The sequence below is a fragment of the Equus quagga genome, chromosome 14 (assembly GCF_021613505.1).
Source record: "Equus quagga isolate Etosha38 chromosome 14, UCLA_HA_Equagga_1.0, whole genome shotgun sequence".
Lineage (NCBI taxonomy): Eukaryota > Metazoa > Chordata > Mammalia > Perissodactyla > Equidae > Equus > Equus quagga.
Genome location: NC_060280.1, coordinates 68,610,086 through 68,632,285, shown reverse-complemented (window position 1 = coordinate 68,632,285; position 22,200 = coordinate 68,610,086). Strand labels below are relative to the sequence as shown.

At 44.5% G+C, this 22,200-nt stretch overlaps 1 protein-coding gene across 1 annotated transcript in view; it reads right to left on the bottom strand.

The window, feature by feature from the left end:
* The window catches only part of TECTA (tectorin alpha), a 154,499-nt gene that overhangs the window by 7,242 nt on the left and 125,057 nt on the right, over positions 1 to 22,200 (bottom strand). Inside the window, exons 19-27 of the mRNA XM_046685526.1 lie at positions 21,283 to 21,844; positions 13,980 to 14,179; positions 9,830 to 10,213; positions 7,599 to 7,885; positions 5,742 to 6,022; positions 3,311 to 3,421; positions 1,899 to 2,101; positions 779 to 942; positions 84 to 332 (exon numbers count right to left, since the gene is read on the bottom strand). Coding sequence (XP_046541482.1) covers positions 84 to 332; positions 779 to 942; positions 1,899 to 2,101; positions 3,311 to 3,421; positions 5,742 to 6,022; positions 7,599 to 7,885; positions 9,830 to 10,213; positions 13,980 to 14,179; positions 21,283 to 21,844 — 2,441 coding nt within the window. The remainder of the gene's footprint in view (positions 1 to 83; positions 333 to 778; positions 943 to 1,898; positions 2,102 to 3,310; positions 3,422 to 5,741; positions 6,023 to 7,598; positions 7,886 to 9,829; positions 10,214 to 13,979; positions 14,180 to 21,282; positions 21,845 to 22,200) is intronic.

Here is a 22,200-nt window from a genome sequence, read left to right as displayed (position 1 = left end):
TCCTATTCCCTTCTCTAAAGACTGATGTAGACTAATATTACACTAAAGGATCTGGGACTGTCCTCTACTAAGAGGCTACCTACCCTTCTTCAATGATGAAATATCGGAGTTTATCATTGCTGTCGCGGGAGGGAGTGGCATAGCATTTGTTCAGTGTCAGGATCAAATGTGTGGCGTCAGCTCCAACCACAAAGACCCCTACATACAGCACATCTCGCGTTGTCAACACCACTTCACCCTGGCGGTAAGGATGTTTATAGGAGGCATTTTTGTAGAGCGCCATCTTGGTGGTGAAGCTGCCTTCTTGGGTTGGAACTGTCAGGTTAATGACACTAAAAGGGAAACAATCATGAGGCAATGAACCCGAAACAATTATATTTATTCAGTTACCTACCTCTTTTCAAGCTAAAAATGCAGAAGGAAGGCAAAGCAGATAGAGTAAAGTCTAAGGTTGTGCTATCCAGTAGGGTACCTGCTAGCCACATGAGGCAATTAAAATTAAAATTAAATTAAAAATTCAATTCCTCAGCACCCCCCAGCCACATTTTAAGTGCTTGATGGCAACACATAGCTATTGTATTGGATAGTACAGATAAAGAATATTTCCATCATTGTAGAAAGTTCTATTGAACAGTGCTGGTCTAAGGCATTTAGATTCAGAAAATAGGAATTATTTTTCCCTAGTGTTTTGAAGACAAATGCTAGCAATTTTGATTATGCTAACCTTAACTGTCAAGGGAAAGACAAAGCAAAGCACACAGCCCAGGAGATTCTTTACCTCAGCATGGGCTTCACCACAGCGTCTAAGGAGATCTTGATATCCAGCTCATAAGCACACGAAAAGTCCACACTGATCGTCCGGTCCCTGGTGATGATGTTGCCAGTGTTGTTGGCACTTTCGATCCAGACTGTGTTTTTATACATGATATGAGTGGCATTGGACTGCAGAGCAAAGGGAGGTCAGAAATCACTAAATCTGGGAGTGAGTATGTGGCTTGCATTTCAAATCCACAGCCCTGAAAGCAGAGAAATGGCTTCATTCCACACATAACCCAGAGGCCAGTATAAATCGGTATGGAGCTGGCCTCAGCAGTTACAAAAAAGGATTATAATAGATGTCAACAGCACCCTGATAACCCGGGATGCCCACGGAGGATGACTTCATGTCCCACTGAATTCCAGCTACGACCAGCCCCCCATTACCTGTGGGAACCCAAGCTGGGGACAGCATCAAGTACTGCCATCACGAGGTAACATAAATCTTCTTTTTCGATTCTTAATTCAAAATCTCTCCTCCACTAAATCTTTTACCCGACATGCCCACAAGTGCCAAAATGAACAAATTCAAGTTTTACCTTCTTACTCCTTTTTCTCTCTGATAAAACCATTAATGAACACAGTTCTCGAGAACAGACAGACAGCAGGAGGGAACAGGATGAAGAGAATCAAGATGCTTTGCTAACCTATAAACTGGATAATCTGACACAAAGTTGGGACCCTGCTGTGTTTCTGCAGCCAACTGTTAAATGACGTCTGGGACACCCTTACCCCCTGAAATAGCTGAACCCAGCTGTATTACCTGGAAGAACAACAGAAGCATGAAAGAGGTAAAAAAAAAAAAAATTGTCAATATTCAGGGCAAAGGATGACAGCAGACAGTGCAAACCAAGCAAAGAAGCCTGTCACTCATCGTACTCATTCAGTTCAATCAACCACTTAGCACCAAATGATTATTCTCCTTGATGTCTTCCATTTTGTACGTCCGTGCCTTTTGCTGTTTTCTAAGGAGGATCTTTCTAGGTAGACCACCCTGAAGTTGCCTTCAAGCACAATCAATGTGCGAACACCCGGAGCTGTCACTCCCTCTGCCAGATGCTCTTTCCGCCCCCACTGCTCACCTGCACGATGTTTCCACAATTCCCTTTGGTGTTGTTGATCTGAAAGGAGATGAAATCTTCCCCCTCGATGCCGGTGCACTGTCTGTCGTTGATGCGTACGCCCTCCCGCTCAAAGCCAAGCTGGAAGAGTTTGCACTTGGATATGGACACTTCCATCTGGGACGGCTTGCAGGTCACCTCTGCATCGATAATGTCATATGAGTCTGCGGGGAACAGTTATGACGAAAGGCAAGTCAGTGGGAGCTGGTCCTGCTGAGGGGTGGGGGCGAGGCATCCCTTTACCATTTCCTTTCAAGAGGCTAATGATCTTTGCACAAAGGCTGTGGCATTTCTAGGGAAGCTTTGATCAAACCAAATGAGTGTATGAATTCATTCCAAGCAATAACTGGGGCATGGAAGAGCCTTTTTAAAATGAGAAAAATGCTAATAAAGCATCTTTTATCTTTTCTTAACAAACCCAGGATTTTTCCCACACTGTGATGGTAGCAACTTTTCCGTAAGCTACATGCCGCAGCTGGTTCATTGGGGCTTGGCCAAAGAACATGTCCCCAGGTGACAGCAGCACTGGCCAGGCCACCCCAAAGTCCAGCTGATCCCTAGGCGCTCTTGCTTTTTGACACGGTGATGCACCAATTGACATTTTCTGTGAGTACATAAACACAAGCTAATGAGCACTATAGAAAGAGAGAGAAACACTTTTATCTGCTTAGGTGAAGCCCTTGAACAGCATGTTGTCCCCTCCTATGGAGCCTTTTAGTCAATTAGGCTTTCATTCTCTAATGACGGTAAATTTAGCATGTGCCTTCTGAGTTACTTGGTTCATGCAAGGGCGCAGAGCTGGGAGGCAAAGCGGCTCCACTTCAAGCTGACATCACGGGTGCGCTTGGCCAGGGACAGGGTCAGTCCTACCTTCAGGGGCTGCAGTTAGGAACAGGACCCGGAGTCCTACTTGTTTACCATTTGCTGCAAACATCTCAGTTGTATATTCAGGACTAAAAAAGCCACGGGCCAGAGAAAGCCGGCTTTGAACGAGTCTTAAAGCGCCCTCCTCCTGATTCTTTCATGTTGTCGTCCAACCCCCTGACTTCCCTGTGAGTCTAAAAGATCAATTTGGATCTCTCTGATGCTGAACGTAGCCTCAGATGGAACTGGCTGATTCTATTCGTGTACACATTTACGTGTTATAATTTATTGAAGAAAAGGATGTAGTCACGAGGAAGTGAAACATTAGCCTACTTTGAAGCGGTCCGATTGCTTCCTTGTTCTGCTTAAATGCACATGAAAGCTTCGCTATTTGCGTTTCTAACCTACAGTGTGGGACGTCCGGGCTCCAACTCTGGAGCTTTCCTACTGGGCTGCTAGGCCTCTTCAATTGGACCTGTCTGCCTGGGGAGGAGGCAGGTGTCACTCACTGTTTCCATAGGGGGGCGGCTCAATGCAACCACACAGCTCTCCTCCATTTTCCAGCTCACAGGTTCGGTTGGGACAGACTGCCCCCACACAGGGGTCTTCAACCACTCCTGCTAAAAAGGAAAACAAACAGAAACACGCACGACTTGATTTTCACACCAACACACAGGCGCATGTGGTTACACTCCAGACCTGCCACTTTAAAGGAACTGGCGATGGTCAGATGGCTGCCGCAAAGCAACAGACCTTCTGGAAAATAATGACAATAGCTAGTCATTGGGCCCCTGCTATGGGCCTGGCACTGCACTTCATGCTCTGGTTGCTTTATCTCCTCCAACATTCACAAATACTCTGCGAGCTAAATGTTATAAACCCCATTTCACAGCCAAAGCCTGCCCAAGGTCTCGAGCAGGTGAAGGGAAGTGGTGATGACGGAATGCACAGACACTCTTTCCTTCCAGGACAGACCACCACTGCTGCACTTGCTACACTGGGCTCAGTCACGGGCATCCGGGTCTTTACAGAAAGAGTGGGGTCCAAACCATTCATCTCCAGATTCCCAACACCCAGCCACCTCATAGTTGGTGCTCCACAAATATTTGTCAAGAATGAAAATTTTAGGGCCAGTAAGATCTCAGAGAGGTCCCTTAAACCAGGATTTCTTATCCTTTTTGATTCATGGTCCATCTTCTCCATAAACTTTTTAATTTTATAAAAACAGACCACCCAAAAGCCCAGACAATTCACCAGCATTGACTTAGATTAATGGTACTGTTTTGCCAAAAAGGGAGAAACTCTTAAGTAAAATATCAATGTATGCGAAGTATCATCATATCATGAACACTATTTCTGTGGCAGATGAGTTCGCACACAGACCATCTGCAAGATCAACACTTCGGTTTGAGAACCACTAACTGACAGCATTTCCTTTTAGAGACTCACTTCTTTATTTAAAGACTCTCTCTCCCTCTCCAGATGTAATAACCCTCCGATCCATCATGGTATATGACGGTTAGTGCTAAAGAAACAACTGTTCAATCTCAGCGTGAGCCAAGTCAGCTTCAAGAGTTTAAAAATGAAACGAAAATCCCCAGCCGTCCCACAGCTCCGGATGCCTCTCCTGACCCCTCTGCTAAGTAGGTAACTACATGAGGTGGGAGTACAAGGACGGCTAAGCATCACCCTGTCTTAATTTCTGGAAGGATGACAGAAGGAAAGCCATCAGTATCACTTAGATACATTTCTTTTTAAAAAGCTTCCTTTTATAAAGAAAATGCGCTCCAGAGAAGCATTCATTTACAGATCTGGTGGTCTATCTGCCGATAGGCGAATAAGACATGCCCTTATACAAAGGGAAGCTTTGAGGTTAAAAACAAAAGCCGATTTGTTTTTAATTCCAGACAATTTTAAAAGTTCAAAACAGTTAGAGTTATTTAAAGTACTGCTAATTAACACAACAGGGTAAAATATTAAAGTTATCAAACAAAACATTCCTGTTGATTTCCAACAGAGACTAGTAATTTGCTTGTTAAGAGCTTCTGAAATCACCGAATGCATATTTTAATTAACTACATTGTTTTTAGGTTCTGAATTAAGTGCATCCCTCCTCTTGCTCAGGTTTGGTCTGCAAATTTAGTGACGGGCAGCCACAGACTTGGATGGGCCACTTTTCCTGGGGGAACCTGGGTGTGTCAAGGTATGTGCACACATTCTGTTGGCCGCAGTATCATACTGCATTAATGGGGCAGAGGGACCCGTTATGTACCTGGCTACACATATACATATATGACAAATTTATGTGTGCTTATGTACATATTTGCTCCATCTATTTGATTAGCATAGTAAGAAAATGAACAAATAGGATAATGAATATACACATCAAAATAATTTTCTTACTACAGAGAAAAATACAAGAATCTATAGCTCTTTATTCATCAACTGATTTAATAGTGTATAATTCCTTTAGAAATCCAACCGCAGCTTCCTTTCAACCCAGGCAGATACAGCCAACTCAATTCCAACTCAGCTCGCCACTTGCCACATGCCATCCATTGCTGATTTGGGCTCTAACCCATGTTAGAGGAGCCGACGTAGAGCTGAGTTTGGGACTGAAATCAATCAGGAGTCCCAGCCTCTGTCCCTCTACCTCCTAAGTCACTAAACTGATGCTCCTCCAACCCAGAGAACCCCACCTTCCCAAGACGGTGTTCCGAATTCCATGACTGGGCAGGAAGTACAGGTGACTGAGCCTCCACTGAAAACATCCCTCGCGGGATCTCTGCCGCAGCTGACAACTCTCCCCTCTCCAACCCTGGAAGCAGAGCTACGGTAGCGGTGGAGACCAGCCAGCCAGCCCCAGACAACGCAATGCTACCTGCAAAGCTGTTCTTCTAACTTAGAAAAGAATCAGCAGGAATAAAATAATTCTCTTACAGCAATTCTCTTTCTCAATCCACTCTGTGCTGAGGATCCCGAAGGAGCGACAGGACTCTCCGTAGGCAGCCAGGGAGCCGCACAGCTGGAACTTCATGTGGTTGTAGCAGCCGTCCAGGTAGCAGGACTCGTAGAAAGGGAGGGGGTCGAGAAGTCCGTAGCAGGGCTGGAAGAAGCCCTTCATGTCAGTGAGCTTCAGGCAGTAGCCATCACCCTGCATCTTCTGGATGTGCACGTTGTCGCACGTGGCTGCGTACTGTGAGAACTGCAGCTCGTTGCAGCTGGGGGCAAGACATCTGGTCAGACTAAGTGAAGCAAACACAGCCATTCGAGATGTCCAGTGGAAGGGAAGACCACCTCTCTTACCTCTTTGGCTAACCCAGAAGTCAGTGTCCTATGCTGATTCCGACACTCGGTGGCTGTGTGACCTTAGGAAGGCTAGGTAATTTCTATGGTAAATATCACTGGGACAAGCGAGGGTAAAATAAAAATAATGGATTGGTAGCCAACTTGTCAGAAAAAGGTAGATATTGATATAATAACCATTAACCTTTGATACAGTTGACTGATATAATTGATACAGTAACCATTAGCAGGTATGGATAAAACAACGAACAACAATAATAATAATGATGGTTACTATTATTATTAATCAGTAATGACAGTTGGTAGAATTAAGAATCGAAAGGAAGTCCAGAAGCTTCTAAACCAGTTCCAGTTTAGCTGTCAGAGACCAAAAGCAAAACCTTCACAAGAAAATTGGTGTCAGGCTAAAATCGTTTATATAAGACGGAAGAAAGGAAGGGAAAGGAAGCTTGGACAGAATCGTAATTCCTCAGGAGGAACTGAACCTTGCTCATCTTTGGAAGCCCCTGAATAGCTTAAATGTCCAAAGTTGTCATTTTTCTAACTGTGGGCCCAATAAGTGACATTTTAAAGGGGGCATTCAATTAGAAATTCTGGAATCTAATCCTGGCTGTGCCACTTACAGGCCCTCCTCATGTAAATCATTCTGCTCTAGCCTCCGTTTCACCTAGAAAAGGAAGAGACTGCACTAGACATTGCCCAAGCTTCTTCCAGCTCTGGGTCCCACAAGTCTAATTTATGATACATTATTCAGTTTACACCTGCAGAAGGGTCAAAGAGGGTTCGGAGCTTCATTTCCACATCTGGATATTTAGCTGATGTTTGGCAGGTTAAGGCACAAGAGGGGAATAGAGTAAAGAAATGCCAGGAAAGAGAAGCATTTCTATCGATCCAGAAAGGTATCATCATAACTCAGCAGCCCAGATGGGCCCTAACTTAAACACTTTTGGAATAACTTGTTTAGCTGGCCAGAGAGGGGCCTGATAAGAACTTGGGTGATGTCTGTTTTACAAAAGGCTTTCCTGATTCCCGCCGGCTTCAACCTGCCCAACCACAACCAAGCCTTCTGGTAAGAGTCACGGACCCCTGATTAAACCCAGCACTGGGGAGCAAGGGACAGCCATTCTTCTTCTGAGTCAACTCAGAATCCCACCCTAGCAGGGGCGCCCAGCTCCCAACTGGGCCACTGGCCAAAGCTTCAGAGTTCTAATCCTGGGTACACTCTTCTGCATGTGTGGACGATATGAAAATTCAGAGTCAGATTATCTAAGCCCAGTTGCTTCCTCTGCTGTTTGAGAAATTACTGAGGCCTCTGCTGGGCCTATTTGTATCCTGAAAACTCCAAAGGCCTTTGGGTCTGCTCTTTGTAGGAGAGGTAGGGTGACGCTATAGAAAGTGTGCTCCTCACTGACACCTCCCATGGACGTGGGAGGATTAGGGCCACTGAGTCTAGGGGCTCGTCTCACTTAGTCTAGTGGCTAGAACTCTCACCTCTTCTGCATGCCATTGGTTTTCCAGCTCTGGGCCAGCACCACGCTGCTCACCACCGGCTTCCCCCGCAAGGTCACATAATCATCGGTTAAGTCCCCGTTGAAGTTGCCACACAGCCCACACACTTTGCTCTGCAGCCTCTCGCTGATGCTGATTTTTATGACGTTGAAACCATTGTAGTATATCTGGATATCAGGGCTGGTGTCGATCACCAGGAACCCCTCACTGCTGTAGATTTTGGTTGCCAACCCAGTTATAAATGGAACATTCACTTGTGTGCCATTCACCTAATGGAGGGAAAAAAGGTAAATGACCCTTAGAGCAGGGGTTGGCAAACTTTTACTGTAAAGGGCCAGAGTAAATAATTTAGATTTTGCGGGCCAAATGATCTCTATCGCTACTCAACTCTGCCCTCGAGGGAGGAAAGCAACCATAGATGGTATGTAACTAAAAGAGTGAGGCCGTGTTCCAATAAAGCTTTATTTATAAAAACAGCAGCAAGTAGATCTGGCTGAACTCCAAAGTTTGTCGACCCTTGCCCTAGAGTTTAAGGGCACTCACTCATCTTACTGGCCACAGTGCCCCTAAAGAAGCAAAGTCTGGAGGCAGAGAGGTAAGAAAACATTAGAAAAGTATAACCCACTCCAAATGGCTGGATTTTTGTATAAAACTTCCCCAGCATAAACCACTTACTGAAAATGAAATCCCAACACTGCGCTAAGGAGAGTCTATCACGATTAAAATGAATCTGGGGATCACTGTCATGTTTACAGTTTTCTTGTTTATAATGCACAAACAGAAGGCTCCCCCCAGAGGTCCTATAAGCACAGTATTTTCTGTATTTGTCATTTTCCTGCTTTGTAACAGTTTCTTTTCTTAGCCCTTAGGATAGAACATAATATGCTTTTCCCGTAGTTACAGAATAAATTGGGATTTTTCCCCCCGGGTTATTAGTAAGTTACGTTTCTTTAAAAAAAAGCAGAAACCTTTTTGAAAAATACGATTCTTTACTGTTTTGGCTAGCTTGGGGTATACTATTCAGCAATGATCTCAGTTTCTCTCTCTCAGGTGGTCATTTTCACTTTCCAGCTCCTGTATTCTGGACAATGCAGTTGTGTCTATGTGGGCCAATTTGCAAAAAGTAATTGCAGTGTCAAAAACAGTAGCAGTGTTCAGTGAAGTTAAAAGCCAGTATTAAAATCTGGACTCATCCTCTTAAGCTTGCAAAATACCTCCAGTCTTTTGCCTAATACTGAATACTAAGCTATCTGATGACTCTTCAAATAAAGATATGCTCAGTGTGTGATTATCTGAGCCAACGGTGGAAAGCAGATACACACAGTAACACTCAATTCCAAAAAATGCTAATATGTACGTCCTGGCCCTCTCCCCGGCCCTCCCTAGCTGTAATCACAGCCTTGAGGCCTGGTTCCATCTTCCAGGTCTACCTGCTGTGTGCAGCCTGGTTTAGCTGAGAGGCTGGGGCCACCATTAATAGTTCATCAGAGCAGATGATCTTCTTAAACAGAAGGTGGTAGGAGGAATCCAAGTCAGAGAGCCATATTAGTTATGGAGATGGGTTAGAGATTCCCATTTATTTATACACAGGTCCAAGATTCACAAGAAACCAGGCAGCTGACTTAAGAAAGAGCCAACCTAAGAGAAATTCACCATATTCAGCCTCCCATTTTCTTTCACTTGGTATGTCATCATGGGGCCCTCTGACAGTGGGGATGCTCCATCTGGTTTTTATTCAGGTAGCTGTTTTTATGGGCAAATGTTTGCCTTCTCTCAGCTTCTAGAAAGGATGGCAGAGAAGAAAGATTGGGTCTTGGTACAGGTAGGGGCAGAGCCAAGAATAATTTTAAAGGCTCTTAAAAACAAACCAGACGCTTTTGGAAATTAATCCAGAGTAAAAGCTGACATCTACCATTTTGTCACCTGAAGCTTTATTGGCACCCATGACGCTATTGTGGCCCTGAGACACTGTACCTTTCCTCCAAGGCCTTTGGAATCATCAGCGAAGAACTAAATGGGACCCATCCTTAGCTTGTAGAATCTTTACACTTTCATTCTTTAAAATCTGGTCATCTGTGTATGGTATATATGAAGCAACAACAAATTTAAGGATAAAGATCCTCAAATTTGGTTATCCGAGAAGACCACAATGTCCCCTAGTCAAACCCTTGTTCCAAGGCACGTTTTTTAAGCATCAAGGACACGTTTGTCACCTTGACAGTGTTCCGGTCGTTGATGAGAATCTGCTCTTCGTTAATGTAGAAATAGACGGGCGAGATGATGGTGAGGTTGGGGGCCGACCACTTGTCGAAGTTGATGATGAGCTGGAAGGAGATGTCGGGCAGCTTCTGGCAGATGGTGGAGAGCACGAAGGCGCAGTTGGCAGGGAAGCGGAGGAAGGCGCCGTCGAAAGTGCGGAAGACGCCGCCGCCGGCCGCCAGGCAGTAGGAGGTCTTGGTGCTGAAGCAGCCGCGCACCCCGTTGCGCAGCGCGCACTCCTCGTCGGACTTGCACTGGCGCGGGTCGCACTGGATCAGGTTGCGCCGGAAACAGCGGCAGCGCCGCGTACAGTCGCTGTTCCAGAACAGCTGCTTGGGCTGGAAGAGAGGCGCCGTTTGCATTAATCTCAGGCTGTGGTCAGGACTGGGGACCCCAAAGCCCAGTCCATCCGGACCCTCTACTGGGCTGGGCTGGGCTGGGCTGGGCTGTCTTTAATGGTCTGGAATTTGCAACTGGGAGCAGCAGGGAGACTGCTTCATTTCAAACGTTACCTCAGGTCCATGTAACTCAGATGCCAAACAATATGCAATTTCGTCTTTATTGGTTTCAATCAAGAACTCGGGAATCTTTACGGCTGAATTGTAGAACTAATCACAGCCAACCTGAATGTGCAGCTGCTAGAGGAACTAGGTGAAGAGGAAAAATATTTGGTAGAAAATTATTCTATCAAGTACCTGCTCCACTTCAAGGATGAAATTTAAATTCACTCAAGAATGATAAAAGGTTAAAAGAAAGTGATAACCAACTCTTATGGTGAACCATTTCAACATTTCGTATTACTCACCGTTCCGAACTCTTTCCTGTATCTAGTCTAATTCTAATTTACTGCCATTGCAAGTCCCTCCATTTCTATGTGTCCTGAAGTGGGATATCTAGAGAACAGTGAGGTCCCGTCAAAGGAAAGCTTTGGAATCAGGCCACCTGGGTTTGAATCTCGGCCCTGCCACCCTGCAATGAGCCACCTGGGGGAGCACTACTAACCTCTCAGGGTGTCAGCTTGCTCATCTCCTAACTGGAGATGATAGTAATGTCTTGCAGGGCGGTTGTGAAGATTAAATAAGACGGATAAAGCACATTTCCTCGCACAGAGTTGGCACTCAGCAAATAGTAGCTGCTGTTGTTACAGGAGAAGAACTACTTCTCCTCTTTCAGATGGTGAGGAATTGTATAAAGTTATAGAAAATACCTACCACAAAGTATATCCTCAATTGGTGGCAGCCATTATTTTCTACTGTTCCACAAACAAACAACAATCTGTAGACACAACTCTACTTGGTGGAATTGTGCTCTTGGCCTTACACTTGTTCTAGATTAAGAACTCCAGGGAATTGTTGAAAATTGGTCATGACTGTCCATGTGGGATGTGGTCCCGACACACAGACTACGTCACAGAGATGTGGGCACTCGGGGCGCTAATTCAATTTACCAAAACGGCGCTATCCAGAAAAGATGTTTTAATGGCACAGGAGGCCTATGTTTCTGTCTGGTCACTGTCTTCTGCTTTAACTATAGATTTATCAAAGCCCTGGAGATCAAGTATAGCTGTGACTCAGACTCAGGGGTACATAGATGCAGGGCGAGATCTTCCAGGAAGAGTTTTCTCCATCCAGGGCACTTCAAGATGCCACTGCCGAGTCTTTCATCCTCAAAGTAAAGTAGTTCCTGGAACAAGTCTTCTCTCCTTTCAGGCCTGTAAAATATCCTGGGTGCCAGCAGCCTCACAAATTGACTTCATTTCTCTTATCAGATCTGCCGAATAATTGAGCGGATGGTCTGGCCTTTCTCTGATAAGATGTCAGACATTACATGGGTGGAAAGAGAAACATAACATGATGCATGTGGATATGATCAAGGATAAATAACTCATCCCCCAGGAGAACTTGATCATGCAACTAGCATCACAGTAAAGTGACTGGCCCCTAGGCTGCTTTCTTCACCTTAATTAGACCTGACAGTGACAGCTGGGTGATTACCCTACATGCTAATGGATGGATGTGTTCTCGCTTTATTTCCAAAGAGATTTGTTGTATCAACAAGCCCCGAAGCTTGCTGGAATTGTGGCAAGTAGATGTGGATTATTTGTTCTGTGAGTTTGCTACTTCCTAGACATAAGCTGTTGTCAAAACCCACTGACTTTCTGATGAAAAGCAGATAATAATGTTTATAATGCTAATAGCTGCCAAGAGCTGCACCATGCGTTTCCTGAGAGTTCCAAGGGCTTTTGTATGCATCATTTCATTAACACGCCTGGATTTCTTACTTACAAAATGCTTCTCAAGAGAATACCAATAACAACAAAAGAGCGGCTACCGATTGTTGAACTACTAAGTGCTAGGTATTAGGTGCTGGGTAGTAGGTGCTAGGTGCTAGGTACTAGGCGAGGCACTTGGCATGGATTATTTACACAACCAACAGTACTGAGTTGGTATTATTAGTCACATTTCATAGATAGGGCAACTGAAGCTCAGAGAAACGGGGCAGATTGCTCAATGTCACACTACTAACGGTGGTTCAGCTGGGATCAAACCCAAGTCTTGTTCCATTGTGCCACAGACACTCAGGATCCCCACCGAGGGTACATGACATGCTTGACAGATAGATACACGTCAGTGAGTCTCCGGACAGCGGAGCAGAGATTCAAAGAGTGCCTGCTTATCTCTTCTCCCAGATTGTGAGAAAATGGAATTTGTTATTATTTTCTCCCACATGTTCTGCCTTTTGCTCTCAAATTATAAATATTTCTAAGAGCTAACTTCAAAACTCACCTCTCCCAGGAAGTCATCTTTCATTAGTTGTACTATTTTACTCTACTTCTCTCTCTCTTTCTAAAATAACATTTAAACAAATTTCCCACTGAAAATGAGATTGAGGGCAACTTCAACGTTCACTTTCTTTTATTAATTCTCAAAGTAAAGTCAACTTAGCTGTTCTTGAACAAGAACAATGCCTCTTTACAAAAAGGAAACATTATTTATTTTTTGCCTAGTTTCTTTCTAGTTCAGACATTTCAATTAGATTTTTTTTAATGCTGCTATTCTTTTTCATTTTAAAATTGATTAATTCTGTAGGGTATTATTTTTCACTATTGATATGTTATTTTGTAATTGTTCCTTGTTCTTTAAAGTTCATTTCTTTTTCTCTCCTGAATAGATTTTTAAGTTCCTTAAGGCAAGGAACATGCTTTATCATTCCTAACAATCCCACTCGCACACTGATCTGCAAAGAGCAGATACTCTGTATTTGCGGTTGTTCACTGTCTATTCACCAATATAAGGCATCAATGTCATTTAAGCAGACACTGGGCATGAGGCAGAACCATGGGCTAAATACCTTCTCTAGCAAGATCTTTTCTAGTTTAGTATCATGGCCCATAAAGAAAGATTACAGCGTACGAAAAGTAAATGATGTAGTGAGCTAATAGGTTTTACTGAGGGACATCTACGAAGGGCATCTTCATCAGCTCTGTGTTAAACCCCCACAGAGAGAGAAGCAGAGGGCAGGATGTGGGGACACAGCACTAAGCAGTCCAGACAGAACTCTCTGGGGATGGTACCAGAGTGATGAATGGCACATGCTGAGATGGTAGCCTTTGCTCGCTCTCAGGGAGCTTCAATAGCCACAAGAGGGAAAGCCACTCCTCCCAGCCTCGAGCCCCATATTTTCCAGTTAAAAATGTCCTTAGCTAAGACAGCCACAAATGTCAGATTCACAGCCAACATATTTCCAAACTGCAGCCCCGTCAGAAGCTTTCAAACTAAGATTTACAGAAGAGGAAATCAGAAGGGCCTTGAGAAAGGCTTGGCGGAGAGAGAAACACAAATACCAGTGCGGAGGGGAGGCAGAGCACCAGAGGAGGCAGAGGGAGGAGAGAGTGAGGCCCAAATGTGTTTCCACATCCACTACTAACTGAGCAAGAGCCTCACCTGACCAGTTCTTAACCTTTTTGGCCCTGTCCCACCTCCCTGCGAATAAGCACCACAATCTTCACAATGAAGTGGGCAGACTGGTCAACTGCGACCACCTCCTTGGTGTGAGAAAGCTGATGACTGGCAAGGAGAAACAGGCAGGGCTGGGCTCCCCTACCTCGTAGTATTTGCCGTCTGAATAGCAGCCGCAGTTGTGGGGCAGGATGCAGCTCTTGCCGTTGAGGACGTAGCCAGGGTCGCACTGACAGCCCTCCACACAGTAGTGGTTACAGTCACTCTTCAGGCGGATGGCGGCACAGCGAGGCTGGCAGACACTCACGCAGCTCTCATAGTGGCTGTTGGGAGGGCAGGTGACAGCTGGAACAGAAGACACAAGTCAAGACTCAAATCATCACAAGGACTGTAAAAGGTTTCCAAGATGGAGCGTGTGGCTGGAGTGAGCTTTGCCATCTTCCCTCGTTACTGCCCTCTCTGCTTAGGGAAAGCCTCTATCTGACTTATTACTGCTTGAACAATGGACCAAAGAGCAGATGGAGGTAACTGGAGGCTCCTCACGTAATCTTTGTTCTCTCCTCAGCCTTGTTTTTGGAGGGCCTCTATAACCTGCCACCTTAAACCCACCTCCCAACATGCATCTTGACTCCAGTTAGTGGTGCCATTTGATGGCCTCCTCGGGCTCCCAACACTCATTCCTGCCTTTAGGTCCTTACTCATGTTGATCTCCCTTATGCGTGCCCTTCTTCATCCTCTCAGCCTATCTAAATTCTCCATTCTTCAAGTCCCGGGTGGAGTCTCGTCTTATTCATAAAACTCTGTCTTCTCATACCAAGACCAACTCCCTTTCACCTCAGAATCTTTTTCTCAACGAGTAGTTTATAAATGGTGGGACCCCCAAGAGCCTTGACTTCTGAGAAAGCAAGTGTGCACCATGTGTCTGCGTGTGCGTGGAGACTGACCAGTGTCTACTATGTTCGCTGGTTTTCAGATGCATGTAGATGCTTTCCTGGACGGCAGTTAGGGTCCTGGTGAAGAGCGTGAGCTCTGCAGCCAGCTGTCGGAGACCGGAGCCAGTTACTCAGCCTCTCGTGGCCTCAGCTCCTTATCTGTGCAGGGCAGATACCCAGAGCACCTCCTTCACGGCTTGCTGGGAGGGATTAAGTGAGTTTGCGTGCTTAGTGTGTAACTGTTCAGTAAGTGTTAGCCAATCCTTAAAGACAGGTTTGCTTAAAAGTTTTATAGAAACTATTATTTTAATCAATGTATACAAAAAGCACAACTACTGTTACGTGAGAATTTCTACTCTACGCCATTTAGCCTTGAATTATTGTGTTTGCCCTGCTGTGTGGTGTGTGTATTTTAGGCGTTTACAATGCTGCTGCACTGAACATCCTTGTACATACATCTTTGCCCTCATGAGTAAGTGCCTCCGTACAATAAATTCCTGAAAGAGGAATCGCTGGGTCAAAGGGTATGTACCTTTAAATTTTTGATAGATGCAACGGAATTGCCCTCTAAAGAGGCTGCGCCAATCCTCCTCCTACCAGGGCAGTATGAGGTTTATTTTCCCACATCCTTGCTGATTATTTATCACCAACCCTCTGATCCTTGGAAATATGAAAGCTTACATGCTATATCTACAAGGGATTACTATCCAGAATATATAGAGAACTTCTAAAACTGAACAACAACAAAAAACAACCTGATTCAAAAATGGGCAAAAGACTGAATAGCCGTTTCTCCAAAGAAGATATAGGAATGGCCAATAAACACATGAAAAGATGCTCAACATCACTAATCCCCAGGGAAATCAAAACTACAATGTGATACCACCTCACACCTATTGGGATGGCTACTCTCCAAGGAAAAAAAAGAAAAGAAAAAATGTTGGCAAAGATGTGGAGAAATTGGAATCCTCATGCACTGTTGACGGGAATGTAAAATGGTACAGCTGCTGTGGAAAACAGGATGGCAGTTCCTCAAAAAATTAAACATAGGATTACCGTGTGACCCAACAATTCCACTTCTGGGTATATACTCAAAAGATTTGAAAGAAGTATCTCAAAGAGATATTTATACATCTATGTTCATAGCAGCATTATTCGCAATAGCTAAAACATGGAAGCAACCCAAATGTCCACTGATGGAGGAATGGATAAGCAAAGTGTGGTCTATACACACAATGGAATATTATTCAGCCTTAAAAAGGAAGGAAATTCTGCAATATACTACAACATGGATGACTCTTGAGAACATTATACTAAGTGAAATAAGCCTGTCACAAAAAACAAATACTGTACGATTCCACTTACATGAGGCATCTTACTTTAGCTCATAGAGACAGAAAATAGAATGGTGGTTACCAGGGCTGGGGAAAGGGGGAATGGGGAGTTATTGTTTTAATGGGTATAGAATTTCAGTTTTTCAAGATGAAAAGAGTTCTATAAATGGATGGTGCTGGTGGTTGCACAATATGAATGTACTTAATGCCATTGAACTGTGCACTTAAAAATGCTTAAGATAGTAAATTTTATGTTATGTGTATTTTACCACAATGAAAAAAGTGCTCTATCTGCTCTATTCTATCCTTATTTAGTTTGCATTTTTTGGAGACTGATCATCTTTTTATCTTTTTATAGTCCACTTGTACATCTTTTTCTGTGAGCTGCATTTTCATGTCATTGGCACACTTTGTGTTGTTGAATTTTTTCTTATTAAATGATAAAAGCTCTTTATAAATTAGAAACAGACATTTGCTTGTCATGTGTTGCAAAATATTTATCCTTTGTCTTTTGACTTTGCTTCTTTTTGTAATGTACATTTGTTTGTATTTTTGCCATGTAGAAATTTGAAATTTTAAAGTGGTCTGCACAAGCAGAGGCACTCACAACTAGAATATACAACTATGTGCTGGGGGGATTTGGGGAGAAGAAGAAGGAGAAGAAATAGCAATAGATGTTAGCTCAGCTGCCGATCTTTAAAGGAAAAAAATTTTTAAGTGATCAAATTTATCAGGATTTCCCTTATGGCTTTGGGGTTTTTCTTAGAAAGGCCCTCTCTACTATACGTTGCCAAAAAACTCCTTCGTTTTCTTCTAGTACTTTTATAACATAAATTCTTATGTTTAATCTTGGTTCTGTCTGGACTTTATATTGGAGTGAGGAAATGGAAGAATTTAGCTATTTTTTTCCTCATTAGTTTGTCCATTGTCCCTTGCTACTTATTGAATCATACGTTTTGCCCTGGTGATTTGAAATGCCAGCTTTACTATATGCTAATTTCTCTTTAGTGTTTGGGCTTATTTCTGGACTTTTCCATCTCTCCACTGGTTTGTCTCTCTGTTCATGTGCGAGTATTAACTTGTTTTAGTTACTGAAGCTCTACAACACATTTTAGTATCTGGGAAGATACATCTCCAACTTAGAGATGCCCATTGTTATTTCAAGTATGCTGGCCCTATTTCCCCATCTAGACAATAAACTCTATATTTTACACTTCTAATTCTTCATGTCACCTAAAACAGTGCCAAGAACATGGCGAGTAGTCAATAGACATTCAATTCTTGAAAACAAACTTTCAAATTCCTAATACTGATTTTCTTGACCGAAATGAAGCACTGAGAGCTGTGAGTGATGACAGCTCTACGCCTGGATTTCTCCCCAGGTCATGAATGTGTCTCTTGTTGCAGCCAATGGAGTGGTTTGGCCTTTGTGCAGTGGGTGGGCAGAATGCATGGATTCCCACTGAAGAGCAACGTAGTACAAAGGAATGGACAAGGCCTTTGGGATCAGACTGACCCGTTTGCGCCCTGGCTCTGCCACTAACTAGCAGGGTCACTTTGGGCAGATTACTTATGCTCTCTACACCCTCTGTTTTCCCATCTGTAAAATGGGGATAATAATATCTCCCTCATGAAGGATTTGTCAAGATAAAATGAGATGCATTTTGCAAAGCTTCTAGTACAGTGCCTGGTACTTCAACGGTAGCTTCTGTTATTCATAGCAGGAGCAGCTGTAGTAGTAGGAGGAGGATTTTTAAAAATTTATTCAACAAGAATTTATTGGATCTGCAGAGAAATATGTCAGAAAACTCCTATTTACCAGACTTTGGACTCAGGACTCTGAAGTAGCAAAAGCTGCCTCTGATAAAAGGGAAAGTGAGAGTGGTACTCAACCTTGACTGACCACTTAGTAGGTGTCGGGCACTGGGGGGCGTGGTTTATGGGACATCATCACATTTAACTCTCACGATGGCCCGATGAGGTTGGAGCACATCTCCCCAGACCCGATCCTACAGAGCTGTACACTCTCTGCAGCACCCGAGGGCTCCCTGCCTGACGAGGGTCAGAGAGGCAGTATTGCACAGCAGGCAGAGTACCGTCTCTGGAGCCATTTTCCAACTTACTCAAGCCACTTTCCGGGCGAAAGCTACTTAATTTCTGTGAGTTTTGGTTTCCACCTCTAGAAAATGGGATGATGAATAGGACCTACTTTATAGGGTTTCTTGAAAAGTGAGGACTTATATCACACTTAGCATAGTACTCAGCACATAGTCAGAGCTAAGTAACTGTTAGAATTTATTATTTTCTTCTCTTACTGTACTGTCACCATCTAGCATTCTAATTTAAGTCCCCCATTAAGGGACTGAAAGAATGATAGACTCAGCTGAACAAATTTTAGGGAGGGCTTAGTAATTAAGACAATTGACCTCCCCTTCCCCCCAAGCCTATTTGTTCAACTTGGATGAAGAAGTTTTCCAATGCATTTACAAATAAGGTAATTGAGTAATAAATTATACCATTGATAGGAACAGCCAATAGCATTGAAAACAACAGCGCTTTACCTTGTTCCCAATAAAGCCTAAATTTAATGGGCAATTCGGGCTTAATCCTTTTTCTCCTGAAAGCACCATTTCTCATATCTCAACACGTGAGGGTTGAATTGGATTAATTCTTAGTAGAATGGGGAGAGGGGTGGATGTCGGCTCTGCTCTTCATTTCTAGAGGCTCAAGGCACGTCAAATACATCAACTATGGTTACAAACAACCACATTCAAGACAGCCTTTCTGTGTCGCCGACCTCTCAGAACCGATGGCTGAGCTGAGACTCGGTCTTCCACCGCTTTTCTCTGCTTCTGAAATTCAAAACGGAAAACTAAGCTGCCTCCAACTGTGCCCGCCCCCATCCCACCCACAGACCGTCTTTAAAGTATAATTTTTTCTCTTATTTTAGCTTTGCTTTTTGCCAGTCACTACCACCATCTCATCAGTCGCTCTCTTTTGGATCTTTGCCCCCATCCCGAAATGCCGAGGTGGGTAAGGTCTAACCCTCTTGTGATGGGGGCGGCTGGCCCTGATGCTCGGCCTAGGCCTTGCTGGCAGGCAGCTAGTCCAGGCAAAGATAGGGCCCAAGGTCAAGGGTGGGGCAGGACAGACGTGGCTCTGAGCGCCTTGGATAGAGTTCCTAGTACTCTGCATAGAGCCGATGTCTGGACAGAACTTTGAGGACGGGAGAGGAAAAGGTTGCAGATGGAGGGGACAGGAGGACAAGAAAAATGGTCTTCATATCCTTTATGAAGGGTCTCCCTTCCCAAAATGGTTTCTCCATCCTGCACCATTCTTATCCCTATGGGTCCCAGCTCTGGAGGGGTAGGGGGACCCTCTTCCTCAGAGGTAAGGTTATGAGGGCTTACGAACTCGATTCCTTTTCTTTCCCACGAGTGACAAAAATCGACAGCCACAATTGAAGGTGAGAGTTCCCAGCATCAGTCCCCTTTAAAAACAACTCTTTCCTGTGATTTCCCTGCTAGTCATAGTAGCTGGAAGCAGTGGGTTTTGGCAGACACTGTGCCCCGCCCCCAGCCCAGCCATGCCAGAACGCAGGACAGCCACCGCGGCACGGCTACAGGCAAAGAGGCAACTCCCTGGAGTGGGTCTCAAGAGGACGCAGGCAGGTCTCCTTCCTAAAACTGCTTCCCCATCCTGCCCCATCTGTAGGGCCTGGGTCCAGAGCCTGGTTTTCTGATTTAGAAGAAGGCAAGCTCTCTGGCCCCACTGTGCTGACCCCGATGAATCCAGAGTAGCTCTGGGGATTTATCCAGACCCTCACCTTTTTATAGGCGTAGTTATTTTACGGAAGTCACCAGAGGCCAGTTAGTCCGGACAGTCCCTCTGCTGGCATCATAGCCCAACCCCGCACTCTGGGACTGAGCCTGGATGAAACGGTACTGGCATCGTTTCCCTCCCTCCCCCCGCTTCCTCCCACCCTCTCCCACGATCTACATGAATCCAATTATGTGGAATGTAAACTAACTGTGTGAGCATTAAACTACAACACTGCTTCTGGTTTTTCATCCAAATCTCCCTTTTCCAGGATGAAAAGGGCGTTTATTCTCTGGGACCCCTGCTGTATCACTTATTAGAGCTCTATGCATTCAGCATCAATTTGTAGCCTTTTCATACAGTCAGACCTAAAAGAAATTTGCTATAGCTAATGAGACTGAGATGGGAAAACAGACCGAGGCAGACTGGCCAAAGATCAATAGTGGTTTCTCCTCCCAATCTTTTCCTATTGTGTTGTGCTAAACGCAGGCACATGATTTCAGTACATAGTACACCCGTATAGTGCATAAGTTGAAAGCATGAGCTTTGGGGTTAGAAGATGGAATCCAGACTTCGCCACTGAGATTGTCTGACCTTAGGCAAGTTACTTGACTCCGCTGAGTCTCAGTTTCTCCCGACTAATTGGGTTATTGAGGAGAATAAATGGGATAATGTTGATGAAGTAGTTAGCACTGGGCTTGGCTCAGAGCAAGCTATTAATATAACAACAATGCCACTTAGCATGCATAGAGCGTGCTGTGCTTTCAATTACCTAATTTGATCCTCCTGACGTTTCCATAGCATAGGTGTAGGCAGCAGCAGCATCACAGCATTATCGGGGAAACTAAGAACCAGGGAGGAAAACTGAAATGCTTCAAGGTCACACCAATCCTTAAGGACAGAGAAAGCTTTGTTTCCTAAGCGCAAAGACTGATACATGATATTTATGAATCATATAGAATAACACACTTAGAGAAAGCATGTGAATTACCAGCACAACGATGGGCCCAGGAGGCTCTAGATCCAACTAGCTAACCACCTAACTAACTAACTCTTCACCCATTAGTCCTTTGCTAGAATTTTATTGCGCACTTGCTGAGTCCAAATGCCGTGTATGCTCTGTACTTTATATACATGATCTTATTTCATGCTCAGAGCAATACATGAAATAAGTAGTATTAACTCCATTTTATAGATAAGAAAATGGAGGCTCTGGGAGGTTGCGTATCTTGTCTCAGATAACAAACTCAATTCCAAAGTGCATATCCTTAAATTGCTCTGCTCAATTTGCTCTGACTCCTACGGCGCTGGAAGACTGGCGTGCCACACCAGTCAAGATACAAGGAGAGACGTGAGGACTCACAGCAGGACGTGTAATTCCTCCAGCCGGTCACTGCGATCCCCTGGGTCTGGCAGGTGCTGGCATAGTTCTGCAGCCAGCTGCAGGCGGTCTGCACCGCACCCCCATCGATGCAAGAGTCAAAGAGGCAGTTCTTGTAGAAGAAGGCGGGGTTGACTTTGCTGTGACACTTGGCGAAACCAGCGTTCTGGTTGGGGATCAGGCCGCATAGCTGCTGCACCTTGGAGAAACCTTCCACCTTGGCACAGGAAGGACAGCGGTCCCCACAGCCAACCTGGCAGAAGGTGTCCCTCTTCACCCAGCTCTGCCCAAACTCACTGATACTGGATGCGAGCAGACCCATGGGCATCTCCAGATCATCATCAGGGTTGCTATTATAGCGGCCGCACAGGCCGTAGGTGCTGTTCCGCATGCTCCGAGGGACTGTGATTGACAGGAAAGTCTTCCAGTCGTACACAACCTTCAGGCCAAAATCAGTTTCCACCACCACATGGAAGCCGAAGGAAAAGATATTTATCTTCCCATGTCCCAACTTCAGGGGCAGATATAGCCGTTCATTGTTGACCTGCAAGAGAAAGAGAGTTAAGTAGAGAAATACAGTCTGCCCAGAGTCTCCTAGCCCTTCTAACGATTAGTCTTCGGAGAGGCAGTCCCAGAGGGGGTTTGAGCAGGTTGAATGCAATCTTTACACTAAGTGTTGTCTATGTCAGTCAACTATTATTATTAGGATTTGAACAGACTTAAATGACTACCCTTTGTACACTAATACACCTATTTATTGCAGTGCCTTCTGTTTACATACCATTACTCCCCCCAGGAGTTCAAATTGTTTTCTCCAAGGTAATGAGAGGGTAATAAGAATTCAATTAAAGTTTAGACTAAAATACTGAAACTTAGAACTCCTGTGTTTCTATTTCCAGA